At 38.0% G+C, this 17,508-nt stretch overlaps 1 protein-coding gene across 7 annotated transcripts in view; it reads right to left on the reverse strand.

Annotated features, from left to right (window-relative positions):
* Nucleotides 1–17,508, reverse strand: part of Enox2 (ecto-NOX disulfide-thiol exchanger 2) — a 279,678-nt gene that overhangs the window by 156,520 nt on the left and 105,650 nt on the right. For 3 of the 7 annotated variants that reach the window (XM_075957587.1, XM_075957586.1, XM_075957584.1), the window contains one exon: nt 6,146–6,289. The exons of 3 other annotated variants lie outside the window; for them this stretch is intronic. Coding sequence is in view for 1 of the 4 variants with exons in the window: in XM_075957584.1 (XP_075813699.1) it covers nt 6,146–6,289 (144 nt within the window). In the remaining 3 variants the exon portion in view is untranslated. Of the gene's footprint in view, nt 1–6,145; nt 6,290–16,178; nt 16,280–17,508 lie in introns of those variants that run through there. One more of the 7 variants, XM_075957590.1, reaches the window with a different exon arrangement.

Consider the following 17,508-nt stretch of genomic DNA (forward strand, 5'->3'; position numbering starts at 1 on the left):
TCGATGCCCAGCTTTCCCATGCCCATGGTGAGGGATGGGACCAGGTCTTCTGCTACAGTTGTCAGTCAGGATCAGGGTTCCTATGTCCCACTGTGTTAACATCTGGCTACACTACTGTTGGGCCAAAATTATCTCAGGGCCTGTACATCATGGCCTGTAGGACAGAGAAAAGCCCGGCTTGAGTTTGAAGGATAGTCTCAAAGCTACTGAGTGAGGATTAGACAGCAACATCTAGGTAGACACCCCTCCAGCCAGAGGGAGGGCTTGGCTTTCTCTCTTTGGCTAGAGGTACCCCCACATCACACGATGTCACTTAACCTATATAAGCTGACACTCACAGTAATAAACTGAGTTCCTGCTTTGACTTGAGTCCCTATCGTGTCTGATGGCGCTGAACCGTGGGGCTGCAGAACAGGCAGATAGCACACTCACTTAAAATCCCCAATGTGCTATCCCCTAGGAAAGCCCTGGGGATTAAGGCTACCTTGAATGCTCAGTCAACTCTGATCTCAGAAGCTAAGCAGGGTTGGATTTGTTTAGTACTTGGATGGGGGTGGGGTCCTTATCTTAATGAAACATTTCTAGTGATGCTAGTATATGTTGGTCAAAGTTGGTTTTCCTTTCTGGGTATTAGTATCTCATCTGTATAAACTAATAGAACATGCAATTTCTTTGAGAGAATCACCACACTGATATGGATCATTAATAAACTGAAGTATTTTTCTGAAGGAACTGACGCTTGGGATTCAATCATTATTGCAAGTGGAAAATGGGTAGAGATCTCTCTTTTTATACACCTTAACTCTGGCATCCATCCCCAAAGGAAGCTCATCTGATTTTTCAAATACCAGCCTCCCATCCTCATCTTCCTGTGATAACCAGTTCACGGAGGCCTTGTTTAAACTTGACTACAAGAGGAGGCCAGAGACAAATCAGGAGAAAACTAGAAGCTGTTGACATGGGCTGAGGAAAAAGTTTCTGGCAAAAGGGTCCCCTCACTAAGAGACCTCCTGATCTTCAAGCAGGGGGTCTATAATGCCACTATCTTGGTGGAGAAACATAAGGTGGGAGGGTCTTCCTTGTATCACAAAATGAGGGTACCCTGTTGCATCATCAAGGAGAAGACCAGGCTAGGATGGCTAGTCTAGAGGAAGACCAGTAAAACTGTTGCCTTCACAGCTTAATTTGGAAGACAAAGGCACCCTGGCTAAGCTGGTAAGAAGCTACCAGTACAAATTACAACAACAGATAAGATGAGATTCATTCTCAATGGGGAGTTAGCATCCTGGATCTTAAAACTGTGGCTCATATTGAAAATGGGGGAAAAAAAGTCAATGAACATGCTACCAAATGGGGTTAAGTGTACAGACTCGACATTTCAGTACATAAATACATTGAGAAATGTCGTTCACAGGAGGACCAATGGAACCGAATTGAAGACCCGGATATTAATCCACACACCTACAAACACCTGACTTTTGACAAAGAAGAAAAATATCAAATGGAAAAAAGAAAGCATATTTAACAAATGGTACTGGCATAACTGGATATCAACATGTAAAAGAATGAAAATAGATCCATATCTATCTCAATGCACAAAACTCAAGTCCAAATGGATCAAAGACCTCAACATAAAGCCAGCCACACTGCACCTCATAGTAGAGAAAGTGGGACGTACACTTGAACGCATTGGTATGGGAGAACACTTCCTAATTACAACTCCAGTCACACAGACACTGAGAGAAACAATTAATAAATGGGACATCCTGAAACTGAAAAGCTTCTGTAAAGCAAAAAACATGGTCAACAAGACAAAATGGCAGCTTGCAGAATGGAAAAAGATCTTCACCAACCCCACATCAGATAGAGGGAAAAAATGGAGTACAAACATATACAGAGAACTCTCAACAGAGGAATCTAAATTGGCCAAAAGACACTTAAGGAAATGCTCAACATCCTTAGTCATTAGAGAAATGCAAATTAAAACAACTCTCTGAAATTCCATCTTACACCTATAAGAATGGCCAAGATCAAAAACACTGATGATAACTTATCCTGGAGAGGTTGTAGGATAAACGGAACACTCCTGCATTGCTGGTGGGAGTGTAAGCTGGTACAACCCCTTTGAATACCAGTATGGCAATGTTGAAACAACCTTCCTCAAGACCCAGCAATACCACTTTTGGATAGATACCCAAAGGATGCTCAATCGTGTCACAAGGACAAATGCCCAACTATGTTTATTGTTTGTCATAGATAGAGCCTGGAAACAACCTAAATGCCCCTTGGCCGAAGAATGGATAAAGAAAATGTGGCACATTTACACAATGGAGTACTACACAGCAGAAAAAAATGACATCTTAAAATTTGCAGGCAAATGGATGGAGCTAGAAAACATCATTTTGAGTGAGGTAACCCAGACCCAGAAAGACAAATATCATATGTACTCACTCCTAAGTGGTTTTTAAACATGAACAAAGAAAAGCAGCCTACAAACCACAATCCCAGAGAACCTAGACAACAATTAGGACCCTAAGAGAGACATATATGGATCTAATCTACATGGGAAGTAGTAAAAAACAAGATCTCCTGAGTAAATTGGGAGCATGGGGACCATGGGAGAGTGTTGAAGGGGAGGGGAGAGGCAGGGAGGGGAGCAGAGAAAAATGTATAGATCAATAATATCAACTTTAAAAATGTCCTTCAAAAACTGCCTGAAGTACATTAACTTCGAAGTTGCTGAGGTTGTCTCCATTCCTTTTGTGTCATAATGACAAAATAGTCAAGGTTGGGTACCTTGTCAATATGTTTATTTGGTTTATAATTCTGATGATTGGGAAGTCCAAACTGTACTGTGCCTCCATCAGACTAGATCATTACATTTCAGAGAGTCTGAAAATGAATCAGCCATGTGGAGAAGGGGTGTATGTACAAACAAGAAAACAAGACAACAGGAAGAGGCCAGGCATGCCCTTCTATAAAAATATAGTCTTGTGGAAATCAATCTATTCCTGCAAGACCACTCTAAGAGGCCAGCATCGATCCATTTACCAGGGAGGGAGCTCTCAGGACCTAAATACCTTTCACTAGGGTCCAGCTCTTAAAGATTTCATCATTTGAGCAGTACCATATTTGGTACCAAGCTTCTTGCATAAGAACCTTTGGGGGAACAAACCACAGGAATCTTTGAGAGAACAGAACGACAGCAGAAATCATCAGTAACTTTCAAGACATGGGGTTCAGTACAAAAGGAGACCAACAGTTTGCTAAAAGGGGGCAATGTAGTTCGAATGAGAAAGAAAGGAAAGAAAAGGAGGGCCTGGAGGTGAAGTCGATTTTCAGCATCACTTCATTTGCAGAGAAGAAGAAAGAGTCAGCTTTGTCTCATAGCTATGGATATAAAGGATAGACAGGTAGTAGCTCAGAACTGAAATGTCTGGTAGCTCCTATGAGAACATCAAACCCCAGCTTCCCTCTTTGGCATGTGGTAGTAAACAGTGACAAAAAGGAGAAGTTCCTATTCACAAACCATCGTCCTTCCTTTTGTCTACTCCCGCACAAGAAAGAAATAAAATTATGAAGCAACTCATCCATTAAATATCACAGTATTGCCAGCTGGACTATTATTAGAGACATTTTCTATAGCAAAATCTCGTTAATTTAGACTACACCGATTTGGAATTTGTGGTCATTTACCCAGGTTGGTGTTACCTTTGTGCTACTTAACAAAGAAAGGGCTCACTAAACAAATAGTGTGAACAGGATTTCAAGAAAGTTAATTTAGCCTTCTAGGAGCTTATTCCACCTATTTTAAAGAATACACTGTTTTTAAGGAACTTCAGAATATTCATTACTTGAATGCAAATTGATTCTGCTAATTATAGATTAGTGTAATCTACTGTTAAAATCCTTTATCTGCAACAGTTAACTTGGCTCGCATTGAATAAGCTCATTAGAAATGAAATGTCAATTCTTTAAAGCTGGTTCTCAATTCAAATTAATACATATCCCTTTTACCCACCCCCTTGAGTTAGCCACAGTTAGAAAGGTACTGCCTGAAACTAGTCCATCACTTATGATTATAGTGCAAAAACAAACAAGTGATGAAAAAGCCTGCAGCCAAAAGCAACGTTTAAAGTTGATGTTATAAATCATGAGAACACTCTCCATGGCAGGTTCTACTGACAGTCAGTTCTGCCCTTATTTAACATACATACTTTAGAAGCGCACTTGGAAAGCTGGATAGGGTTTTTTTTTTAAGGATTTTTTTTTTGTTTGATAGTTTCAAAGTTTATTAACTAATTGGAAAAAGGAAAAGGATTGCTAAACAACATGTAGGGGAGGTGGGGGAGGAAATGGGAGGAGAGAAAAGAGGGGCAATTGTGGTTGGTATGTAAAATAAATTTTTTAAAAAAGAACACTGAGAAGACTAAGTGACAGCAGACTGCAGAAAAGGAACAGACCTTGTATAAAACGTAGCTGTGATAACTAGAAAACCAACACAATCCAGGGCAAATTAGTATACAGGTAAAGTTGTATAATCTTCCCTGGTAAATTCTGAAAATTATAATAGAATTATTAAAGTGTAGTAAATAACCAATGACGTCCCTAACTGATCCAAGTTGAACTATGTCAAATGTAGTTTCAAAAGGCAAATACATTCACAAGCACACATACACAATGAGGCATATTTGTGTCAACAATAGATAACCTTCAAAAGTGAAATATATTGATGCTTAAAACAATGAGGCTCATATGTAATAAGAAAAGAATTCATTAAGTGGTCATTGTATGTAGCTATGATGTTAACTACCACCTATATCATTTCAACTACTTGGCCTAACAATCCCTTGTAGAGAGCTTTAGCATCATTTCTGCTTCACATGAAGAAAAGGGAACCTCAGAGAAGCTAAGGAACTCACTCTAAGCTGAGAGAAAGAATGAAGGAGAAAGACAAATACACACACACACACACACACACACACACAGAGAGAGAGAGAGAGAGAGAGAGAGAGAGAGAGAGAGAGAGAGAGAGAGAGATCTCCAGAGTTAGAACTCAAGACAGCTCCTGGGCTATCCACCTTACCTTTCCAAACTCTACAAAAAAGAACTCTGTCTTATATTAAGGATTCCATAAGGCAATATTTATACTGTACTTTCATTTTCCAAATATATACTATGATCTAAAAGACAGAAAATGATACTGTGTTCATAAACATACTTGGTTTTGGAAGATGCAAATAAAAGTAATAGTAAAAAAAAAACCAACCTATGAACATGTCTATTAGGCAAGCCCACCCCAATATCTCAAGTTGATGTCTGACATAAATGATGAAACCTGAATATCAAATGATCAGTTAATATTTGGTTTTGTTGTTTTCTCATTGAGTTTAGAGAGATTTAAGATGAGAATATGCTGACGAGACAGGAGGAATGAGGAAAGGATTTCAGGGAATGCTAACAACCCATTGTGTTGTTTTAGAGGAGTATGGAGAATCTGTTTCTCGGGTATTCTAATTAATTCTAAGGGTATAAAACACATGTGGGGCCTGCTATGGTGGTGAAACCTCTGATCATACAACTCAGTCACAATGACAGATAATATTGAGGCCAGCTCGGGCTACATAGTGAAATACTGTCTTAAAATAACAGTATTCGTGTGGACATGATATACATTGCAGAGATACTGGGAGTTGGAGAGATGGAAATGTATGCAATTACCTGATTTAGAGATAAAGTGTTCCATGTTCATAAAAAGACAAGTGTGTAGTGAAATAGTTACTCACATAATTTCTTTTCTATAAAAATCAAAACTCTTTACTTATTCTTCCTGCTTCAAATCTACCTATTCTTCGAGGATCTGCTAAAAATGTCACATGCGGTATGAAGTACTCCATAATCTCTAAAGGTGAATCAAAATATCCCTTTTTTCAGCTTGTCTCCCTTGAACACATTCAACTGCAGCACTGATGATAATACCAGCTATTCATATATGTGGCCCCATTGTCAGATGAAAAGGCATGGACCTCTGACTTGCTTCTGCAATCCCTACACTGCCTAGCGCAGTGCCCACAACCTAGCAGGTTATGGGGAAAAATTGCCTGGAGAGCACTGATTTAAGACAGTGCATTTTCACCTAGCTTACCTGAAGGAGCATTTGTTCTCTTTCTTTTCTTGCTTGAATCCCCTCCATTCTCAATGAGGCCATTTGCAACCAGAGGGCCACTGGCACTAGCAAACTGCAGGGGTTCGTTGTTGTTGGCAGGGTCAAAGGGCAGCTGGTTCAATCCTAAAGAAGAAAAAGAAAGCCAAGTCCAGACTCCATTAAGGACTGGGATCATCCCCAGACTTTATTATAGAAGCTACGAGTGGGGGGAAAAAAATCTTGTAGGTCTTAACAGAGGCTTGGTGTAAAAAGATAAATCCTTCAAGACAGTTGCCTTCTGTAATTTTTGCAGATTTGTTAACAAGTTCAAAATTAAAATATAAGATGGTGACTGTCATTGGTTAAGAATCCTCCCACTTTTGTTTTATACTTCTTCTATTAAATGACAGAACTACCTAGATGGAGTGATTTGTGCTGATAGGCCTAGCTACTCAGGAGGCTAAGGCAAGGAGGTCATGTAAGTACAGAAGTTTGTTACCACAAACTTCATAGTAAGACTTCATCTCAAACAAAAAATATAGAAGTTGTTTTTTTTTTAGATGTTTCTGTAGCTGGACCTACTTTTCTTTGAAAAAGGTTAGCTTTGAATTTTTGAATTATCCCTTAAGACCTTCTCTATTATTTTGTTATGAGGCTTGCTGAATTGATGCAGATACAAGCATTAGATACTTCTGGTGTTAGTCATCTCCAGTGATAACACAAAGGTCTCTAATAACAAAACTGTAAGCTCATGGCAAATGGAAAAAAAGAAAGATATGGACATTGTGGGGAGTTGTTTACTTGCTAGAATAATGGGGGCCTCTAGGCCAGGTTTGCTGGCATTTCTCTCATCACGTTCAAATGCTCTCAGAGGCATGGATACTTAACTATTCATTGCTGCACCACACAGGATGCCAAAAGGTGCTTTCCACTCGCTAAGTCTTAGAGCTGTGTCAAAATCTTTGACACTAAGAAGGGATGCTATCATTTGTAAAACTTACAGAAAAGATCACAGAAATCCTTAATATTTTAAGTAAATTGACAATTCTATATTGTGCTGCATTCAAGCTAGTGGCCCAGAAACCGAGCTTAGACACACCTAAAGAGGCGAGTACAGTTAAGTTCTCACTATGGCAGCAGCATGCAGAATTTCAAGTGTTTCAATTAAAATGTCATGAAATACAGAAAGAAAAGCTTTGTGAACATATTTCTTCCAAGCCTTTTATCCACTACTTCCTATTTAAAGGGGAATCATGCTGGTCTGACATGGTTCATTTTTTTAATCTCTAATTTTTCTATGACCCACAACTGTACAATTCTTAAGACAATGTTACAAAACATCAATGACGAGCTTGGAGGACAGGTGAATGTCAGTCAAATCTCAGTAATATGAATGCTGAGCAAAATGCTTTGCATTATTGTTTCTATTAAATATCCTTATGGTAATGTTTGCAGACCACATCAAAGGTAATATTTTTTCCCTAGCAACTAGACTCCACAAGGAACACCTCCATTAAGTGGCCTTTGGGACTTATCAAATATTCTTCGTTTACAACATGTAAGTACATGAAATGATCAAACTTGCTTTTTTTCTTAAGTCAACTGTTCACTTATATCCTAGCTACATCCCATTAATTATGTATCATAACTAGAACTAAAAATAACAAACAAAGTAGACACAGTGGTGTGGATCTCAATCACTCCAAAGTGATTTAACAATTTCAAAACTTTCTTAGCATTTCCTTCTGCATTATCATTCTGATCAGATCAAGTTCCGGAGAAAACAGAATGCTTGTACAGGGAAAATGCACAACACATTGAGAATGCAAATCTTTGGTTTCCTTTAGTAGCTAGAGCTGATTGGCTAACCATATAATCTCTTTTATCCCTAGTCTCATAAAGTGTATAATAAGTGATAATACTACACAGGGTGGCTGCAGAGATTAAGAAATAGATGTTTGTGGTAATTATTTTTATTGTAAGTGAATTAAAACAGGATTTTCCTCATAAACTTGTTAAGTTCTTCTGAAGGAAACTCTGCACCCCAAAATTGTATCCCTTTTTACCTAGCACCACACTAATACATAGTGAATATTGAATAAATTAACTTATTAGTGGGGGTAAGTTCATTATATTGTCATGTGATTAAAGTCTTGACAGATGATAGACAAGAATTATGCCACAACTGAAAAGTTCTAATGCTGATTGGAGCAATATTATTTAAAAGAATTTGATTTTAAACGCATCTCCACCATTTGAGTAACATACTACAGAATGAGTAAAATACTGATTAAAAGAAATTCTCAGAGATTAGGACGTTCTGATTAATGACTGTTAATCATAAGAGCTTTTAATTTTGCCTTGCACTTGATAATTTGAAGAATAATGTATTAGTCCATTTCCCTGTTTATGAAGTAGGTTAGGACTTCTGAGGCATAATCTTTCAGTGGGCGCTAGTGAAAACACCTAACTCCTGGGACTGATATAAATATAAAACCAGATCATGGATGTGAGACATTCACTATCACACCTGACCCATAGCTAATGATCAATAAACACATATTGATCATTAAAATGTATTTTAATCAAATATATTCAAAAATATATTCTTGATTGCCTAATTTATGGCACTGCCTTCCTATTTCTTGCTTCCGCCCTAGAGCAACACATCTGTTTCCTCCTGGAGGGAGCACATGAGATGTCAAGGGAGTAGGTTCTATGCTGGGGTTGAATGGATATGGTAAGCTCAATAAAATTGACCACAACTACTATAATATTGATTTTAAATTTTTAATTTCTCATATTGAGGAAGTATAAAGTGGGGAAGCTAAGCTGAATTTGGCTTAATCCAAAACCAAGCCTACTTCCCTCATTTACTATTCCATTGCTCTTTTTCCATTTTTGTAAAAGTTTAAGGAGTTCAACAAAAAATAAAAGTCTGGTGACTCAAGGGTATTTGCTCATAGGCATTTGGTCAAAACTGCATTTGTTCTATTTGGTTGCAGATAACATCGGAGATTCGGATGATTTATGTCTCGTACTAATATCTAGCTCTTTTGACACCAAATAAGACAGAGATTTCAAGAGTTTTCTGTGAACTGACCTCTTATAAGATCCAGATACTTGAAAATTTAGTGCAGCACCTCAGGTCTTATTTTTTTTATAGAGAAAGATCTCATGTCAAAGTCAGAGACATTTCATACAGTAAGCCAGTTCATTCAACACAAATCCACATTTTATATTATCTAGGACCCAATATAGTCTTCAAAGATTTGTAGCTTGAGAGCAAGAGCTATAGAGCTAGTAAAATTCTATGACACTTGTGATTCTTAGCGATTTTTACTGTATTGTTTCAGTCTTTCCCAAAGACAGCATCAAATAAACTAGTAAGTCAATAGGTCCCTATAGAGTCTTTTCGGTGCTATGTATATGTGACTTACGTCAAGTGATATTTTAAGTGAAAAGACATCACAAAATTATTTAAATATTAAAATGAAATCTATAATTTTAATGCCAAGACTCTTGTTAAATTTCAATGATGATATAAAGAAAAATATTAGCAACAACAATATTGTAACTCTCACTGAAACTATGGGATTTACTTGCAAATCTTTTACGAAAGCAATTTCTACTAGATTCTAACAGACAAGATGAACTGGAAAATGCTAAGAAACTTCTGAGGTTACAAAGTTCATTCTGTACAATATAGGAAATGTCTATAGTATTCTACTATCAGAACAACTTTGGAACACTCTTCACAATGCATTCTAATACTTACAATGGGTGCTTTAGGTTATAGGGTTAAAAGGTGACCCCGTGGATCCAACTTTTTGTTTAAAGCTGTGGCTCATAGACTAACAGTAAATGTCTCTGGATAAGTTCACTTTACATGAAAATGACTAAAGGTCTGTGAAATCTGTTAACTGAAGGCAGCAATCTTCACACAGAAATTAATGCTGAAAAAAAAAGAACAGCTTTTTGGCAACAGGAACATCCTGGTGAATTTATCCTATTTTCCATATGATTTCAGTTTAAAGTCAGATATGAGACATTATGATAGTTGGGAGGGGGTCCTCCAAATTAGCTGGCTTTCTTTTATTTTCCATCTGGGGCTTTTCATTAAATAGGCAAGTGCTCTACTTAGAAATCCCATTTAGACATGCGATTGGTTGGGATGGAGGTTTCATTATATAGCCTGGCCTTGAACAAATTTCTGATTCTTCTGCTTCTGTCTCTCAAGTGTTGAAATCACACTTGACAGTTGTATGTCAAGACATTTAGCTATAAATTAGTGGGATTTTTTCAGATTATGCTAAAATTAAAACATTTCTCCTTTCTTTTCCATCCCTTCAAAACCCTGCATATAATCCTTTTTTGCTCTGCTTCAAATTCATGACCCATGTTTTAATTGTTACTGCATTCATATATGTATGTATATATGTATTCTTTTTTTAAAAGATTTTTTTTTGGTTTTTCAAGACAGGGTTTCTCTGTGGTTTTGGAGCCTGTCCAGGAACTAGCTCTTGTAGACCAGGCTGGTCTCGAACTCACAGAGATCCGCCTGCCTCTGCCTCCCGAGTGCTGGGATTAACGGCATGCGCCACCACCGCCCGGCTAAAAGATTTTATTTATTTATTATGTATAGAAAGTCTGCCTCCAGGTATGCCTGCAGACCAGAGGGTGCCAGATCTCATTACAGATGGTTGTGAGCCACCATGTGGTTGCTGGGAATTGAACTCAGAACCTCTGGAAGAACAGTCAGTGCTCTTAACAAGCTGAGCCATCTCTCCAGCCCCGTATGTATGTATTCTTAAATATAACTTGTTCAGTCTGTATAAGTCAGTTTTTAATTTTAAACTTGTGGGAAATAATAATGGGTATGCCATAAAGAAATCATCTGGTCCTTTTGTAATATTTCTTCTTCTATAGGATCCCCTCGATACATTCACTCTCTGTGTCTTATAGGCCAGAAAAACCTTTGACTCCACATTTGATATCTTTTGCCACCCTGTCATTCTACTTAACAATTCTGAAGGATTATTCACAGTATTGAAAATGGTTGTATTTCAATATCACTCTTCAATCCAAGGGTAGCAGTCAAAACAATTTCTCAGAACCATGGCTTAATTGATAGCAAGTAAATGAATCCTATTTTTCAATCGTTATGAAAGCAATAGGCTGTGTGTGTGTGTTTTAGATGAAAATAGGGCTGCTGTTAATGAGTTATTGGTGAATAAAGATAATGGGGATGAGATGGGAAAAAGGGGCAAACTTTTCTTAAGCAAAGGTCTTCCTTGAAGAGCTTAAGAGACAGCAAGATGGTTAAGATCACACTGAGCTCCTGCAGAGGACCAGAGTTTGATTTCCAGTACCCATATGTGAATGGTCACAGCCACCTGAAACTGCAGGCCCAAAGGGATCTTCACTCACTCACACATACACTCACACACACAGAGAGAGAGAGAGAGAGAGAGAGAGAGAGAGAGAGAGAGAGAGAGAGAGAGAGAGAGAGAGAGAGAAATACAGAGACAGAGAGAGACAGAGAGAGATACATTTTTTCTTGTAAATAAAGGTCTTGCTTGATTTCTAATGGACATAACTTTCAGAGCAAAATTTACACTAAAGTCATGTTTTCCCAAATGTGCAATACAAGTAACTAGCCATTTTCATAAAAGATGGTCCCTCAACTTTTAATGACTCCCCAAACTAGTCAGTCAGGTCACTAGGATCTTCATAAAAATGTCCCATCCAAAGAGCAGTCAGGGTTCCCTGCCCTGTGGTAAGTCCAAGGTCCTCCCCCCTCCGTCCATATCTAGGAAGGTGAACATCCAAACTGGCTAGGCTCCCACCAAGCCAGCAGATTTCGTAGGATCAAAACTGCGTGCCATTGTCCTTGGCGTATCATCAGCCCTCATTGTTCGTCATGATCAGAGAGTTCTTTGGACTGGAGAGGGAGGGGGAGAGGAGTGGGGGGAAGGGGAGAGGGGTGGGAGGAGGGGGAGAAGAGTGGGAGGAGGGGGAGAAGAGTGGGAGGAGGGGGAGGGAAAGGGGAGGCTGGGAGGAGGTGGAAATTTGTTTTTTTTTCTTTATTCTTTTATCAATAAAAAAAATAATCAAAAAAAAAATGTCCCATCCAATTCACGCCTTTGTTGTTGCTTTTTGATTGTCTGGTTTTGGTTTTTCAAGACAAGGTTTCTCTATATAACAGCCCTAGCTATCCTGGAACTCACTTTGTAGACCAGGCTGTCCTGGAACTCACAGAGATCTGCATGCCTCTGCCTTCTGAGTGCTAGGATTAAAGGTATGCGTCACCACCACCCAGCAGTCTGTTCTATGCCCATCTTAAACTTTACCCAACCCACTTTGCTTGACATGTTTATGCATTCACTGGAGATTGTATGTTGGCCTAGGACTCAGATTCAGTAAGTCTGAACTGTGGCCTTCCTTCCTGGTAATTTCTTGGATGTTGCTGAACATGATGGTATAGAGTCCCTGTGGACATAAATCTATCTCGTCTATTTTTACACCTCCATATCTTTAGTATACAATGTCCCTCGGCCTACTTTTTATGCTAAATACTTTTATTGAAAAACTACTTTTTTCAATATATTCAGATTACAGTTTGCCTCCCCCAACTCCTCCCAGATTTTTTCCATCTTCCTGCAACAACTGCACACCCTTCTCTCTCTCTTTAGAAAGCACACAGAAAACTAACAAAACAAAATGAGCTAAGTAGAATAAAATTTTAAGAAAAGAAATGCACACACAGAGAAACACACACACAGAGAGAGAAAGAGGGAGGCCACAAAAACATAAAACCAGAAACCATATATACAAACAAAATGTCAGTAAGAAAAAAATGTCCAGATAAAACAATATGAGACCAAATGTATATAAAATACCACTGAGTTTACTTTGTACTGGATATTCACTGCTGGGCATGGGGCCTACCCTTAAGTGTGGTTAATATGCCCAGTGAGACTCCATTGCCTCTTTTTGATTTTCAAACTTTAAAATACCAACATTACTTTAAGGTTTATTTCAGTAGCTATATTTACATGGTGATGCAATGCAATTCCTCATTTGCTTATATCCAATCTAATATATACAAAGCAAAGAGATCAGCTACTCACAAAAATCTATTATTGGCTGTATACTCTACACACTAGTTACACATATTATCTATTTTATTTCCTAGTCATCATTCCCATTTACAAGGAATGGGAGACTTACAGAACTGAAAGAAAATATCAAAGGTCATACAGCTAATAAGCAATATTAAAAGGAGCACAGGCTTTTTAAAATCCAAAACATTCTTGTAGCTTTCCTTTTATTTTAATCTGTATATTACTTGTGTGTTTTTAAACATTCTTTGTGGTATACTTCTTTTGATACAGTAATTGTGTTACTCATTGCATATACCAATGGATCTATGGCTGGAGTAATCATAAATAGAAGAAGGAAGTTACAACAATGGGGGGATTCATTTGAAGTGGATGTTGGTGTGACAGCCCCTTTATCTACAGGATGCTATTAGGTGTACAGCCTTGTTCTACCATGTGCTTCTTGCCACATGTCCCAAAACAATAGAACCAAGTGACCATGGAGTGAAACCTCCAAAACCATGAGCAAAAACAAATCATTCCATAATTCAAGTTAATGATATGTTCTTTTGTCACAGTGATGGAAAATTAACTAGTGGACCATGACTCTGCACAACTTCATTCTCTTTTCTGGAAGCCAAAATGGTCTTTGCATTGTCTATTACACCAATATAATAAAACACTACAGAATAGAGCATATGTGAATCATTTCTTAATAGTTCCTATGGGCAGTAAGTTACCTACCCTACTTTATAAAAATATAATTTAAAAAGACAGATTACAAAAATGTGTTTTTCTAATACAGTAGGCATAAGACACATGCAGCTATTACAACTTTAAATTTAAATTAACTAAGATGGAATATCATGAAAACTTCAGTAGCACTGGTGACATTTAAAGGATTTACCAGTTGTTAAATGTGTCATTCATAAGGTACGTGAGAAGTCATTTTATCTCTTCTAGTTCTGAACTGTAATACAGGGATGGGAATGTCTCTCCAATATTGGGACATGAAGAAAACTAAATGGGACTATATTAGTTATTTTATATGTTGCTGGGACAAAAGACCAAACAAAAACAACCTAAAGAAGAAATTGTTTATTTTGGCTCACAGTTCATGGTTATATGAGCAACCAGGCTGGACAGAGTGGTGAATGCTGGGACTCAGCTTCTTTTTCCTTTTTATATAGTTCTGGAGGGCAGACCATGAAATGTTGACTGACAAGCACATTTAAGGTACATGGTTTTACCTCAATTGATCTAATTTGTACAATTCTGATGTGGGTTTGCCCTCTATATGCTGTGAACACCATTGGTTAATAAAGGAACTGTCTTGGGTCTGCTCAGGGCAGAATAGAGGTAGGTAGGGAAAACTAAACTAAACACTGGGAGAAAGAAGGCAGAGTCAAGAAGAAGTCATGGAGGAGACAGATGGAAGCAGCCAGCCAGCCGGAACATTGCTGGTAGGCCACGAGCCTCGAGATAAAATATAAAATAATGGAGATGTGTTAATTCTAGATGTAAGAGCTAGAAATCAATACACTTAAAGTGACTGGCCAAGAAGTGATTTAAATAATATAGTTTTGTGTAATTATTTATGGAGTCTAGGCAGCCAGGAAATGAACAATTGGGCTCTCTACTACAGAATTCCTCACTGAAATGCTTGTCTCTTTGCTGATATTAGATCCTGAGATATTGACAATCAGTATTAGCTACTATAGGGACAATAATCACTTAAGGTCTAGTACATATTAGAAACTAAAAAAGTTCTTATGATGCTTTATCTTGATTATTAACTTGAGATTTAGAACACAAAGACAAATCTTTGAGCATATCTGTGACGGCATTTCTAGAGAGCTTCAACTGATGAGGGAATACGTACCCTGAAATGTGAGCATAATTATTACATGGTCCATGGCTCTGCACTGAATAAAAATGAGAGACTTAGTTGAATACCAGCATTCATCTCTCTCTGCCCCCTGACTACACATGCAACGAGACCAGGCACTTCCATTCATGTTCAATGCTGTCACCATTATGATGGGCTGCAACCACCAACCATTAGCCAAAGTAAAGCCTTCCTCCTCTAAGTTGTGTTTTGCCCAGTATTTTCTCACAGCAACAAGAAAAGTAACTAACATGGTCTTTTAAATCAGCAGGAATTTATATGACTTTGCCTCACAAATTGAATTAGAACCATTTGTAGTATAGTGTGGAGTCACACCTCCAGACTAATTCCTTTGAAGGACTGAGAGAGTCTTGTGCTCTTCTAATGAATTTTTCCAGGTAATATGTAGTGATTAAAGCAAATCATTAGTAAAGAATCTGAAAATATGACTGTTTGGGGCTTGTAATACCTTTAGATCATTCCTATCATCACCATGGACTTTCAAAAATGTAAGAATAAATTACAACTAAAATGCCTTGTCCCAAAGCTGTATTAAGTGGTATCTTTAGATAGGATGCTATACTAATGCAACACTGGAGTGGCAGTGGAGCTGTGATGGACAAGAATAATTTCTCTAAATCCCTATTTCCCTTAACTTGGGGTATTGTCTGTGCTTTTCCTGTGGGGCTGACATCCACAAGCCTGGTAATGGTGAATTATTTGAGTGAGTCTGAACTAAATCCATTAAGGTGCTTAAGTTTCCTGAGTAGGAAAAACAAAGACAGATCTCTCCCTTTCAGAAGAAGAATGCCTCAGAACTCTTTTCCTTTATACAATTTAATGCTGGGAAACACAGCAAAATCACATTACTCAATGAAAACAAGGCTCAAAAAATGTTTGATTTGATAGAACAGTTCAAAGTGACAGATGGTAGATGGGTAATCTATCATTTTCTTTAAAGTCTGGCATTCCGCAGAAGAACTGATAACATTGGTCCAAAGTTTGCTGTAGGTTAGCCCCAGGGAACAGTTTAGGTACCCACTGGTCTCTGTACATCTTTGGGAGCTGGTACAGAAAGATGGTGATTCGTCAGTGCAGCTCTGAGCTGGCTTGAAGTCAGCAGCAATTCTTGTTGACCAACTTTCCACCCGAGTAACAGGAAAGGGCAAGTTTTTAACACAGTGACCACCAGGTTATCTGCTTAGTTCATGTTTGCTAATGTGCTCAGAGCCACTGTATTTTGAGTTTCTCTGGTTTGATAAAACAGATAATGGCAGATTTCTGAACCTGAGGGCAGAGAGTTGTTGTTCTGGTATTGAAACTGGAGTCTACCTTGTCAGATCTGTAATGAGGTCTTCCCTTCAGGCGGATTGATTTCATAAAGCCGAGGCAATTATCAAAAGCAAGCAGAGTTTTCACTGCAAAACCTACTTCGACAGTTTTGAAAACTAGCTCATCAGCTAGATCTGGTCAAGAGCCTAGGCTGAGCCAGCCCTTTCAATAGGAACAGTTACAATACACAGAGAACACCAACTTCCCCTAACAGATTCTTAAGATGCCAGTAAATAAGTTGTAAACAACTTTCAGCAACATAATTTCACATCCTGTGAGTGAATGAAATTGAACTTGCTGTCAGATAAATCTGGATTTCAGTGTAAGATGCTTTGAAAGGGAAAGTGAGCTGGAACTCTTCTGATCTTTGGAGAGTTCATTTCATCAATTAATGCTAGAGGGATATTGGTATCCTTTATGAGAGGCGCACTGCATGAAAAACATCTCAATCTTTGCTTTCTAAAAAAATATGAATTTCACCAGATTTCTTTCCCTCACATATTTGGCTGTCATTAACTATTTATCCAATCACTATGCTACAATTTTAATTTCCTCCTAATTAACCAATGATGAGTTTGTGATTTAGCGTTCCCTAAAGATAGAACTGCATAAATATGGTAAATCTTCATTTACATTCTCAAAAGTTTTATCCTCCCCACATCCACCATTAACTTTTGCTATACTCTTTCACTGATGCTCTGGAGGTATGCCTTCTGCATCCCTTATCTTTGATCACCATTTGGATTCATTTTTCAAATATGTACAATAAATGGCTCTTGTTGACTGTGGAATTAAACACACAGGAAGAAACAGAGATTCCCATAATATACTAATGCATCTTTAGAGATCCATACCTCCCTATAACTACTTCATCTCAAGAGTATCATCAATATGGGAGCTGACAAGTGATAACTCCTTTAGTGAAGTCACTGCCAGAGCAGAAGTTAAATTCATTTCTGCAGAAGCTAGACTGTGATTCTTGGGAAGAAAGCAGAACTTTATTAAGAGAAGCTTGTAAAAAAAGAAAAGAGCAATTTACC

Source organism: Microtus pennsylvanicus, chromosome X (genome assembly GCF_037038515.1).
Source record: "Microtus pennsylvanicus isolate mMicPen1 chromosome X, mMicPen1.hap1, whole genome shotgun sequence".
Lineage (NCBI taxonomy): Eukaryota > Metazoa > Chordata > Mammalia > Rodentia > Cricetidae > Microtus > Microtus pennsylvanicus.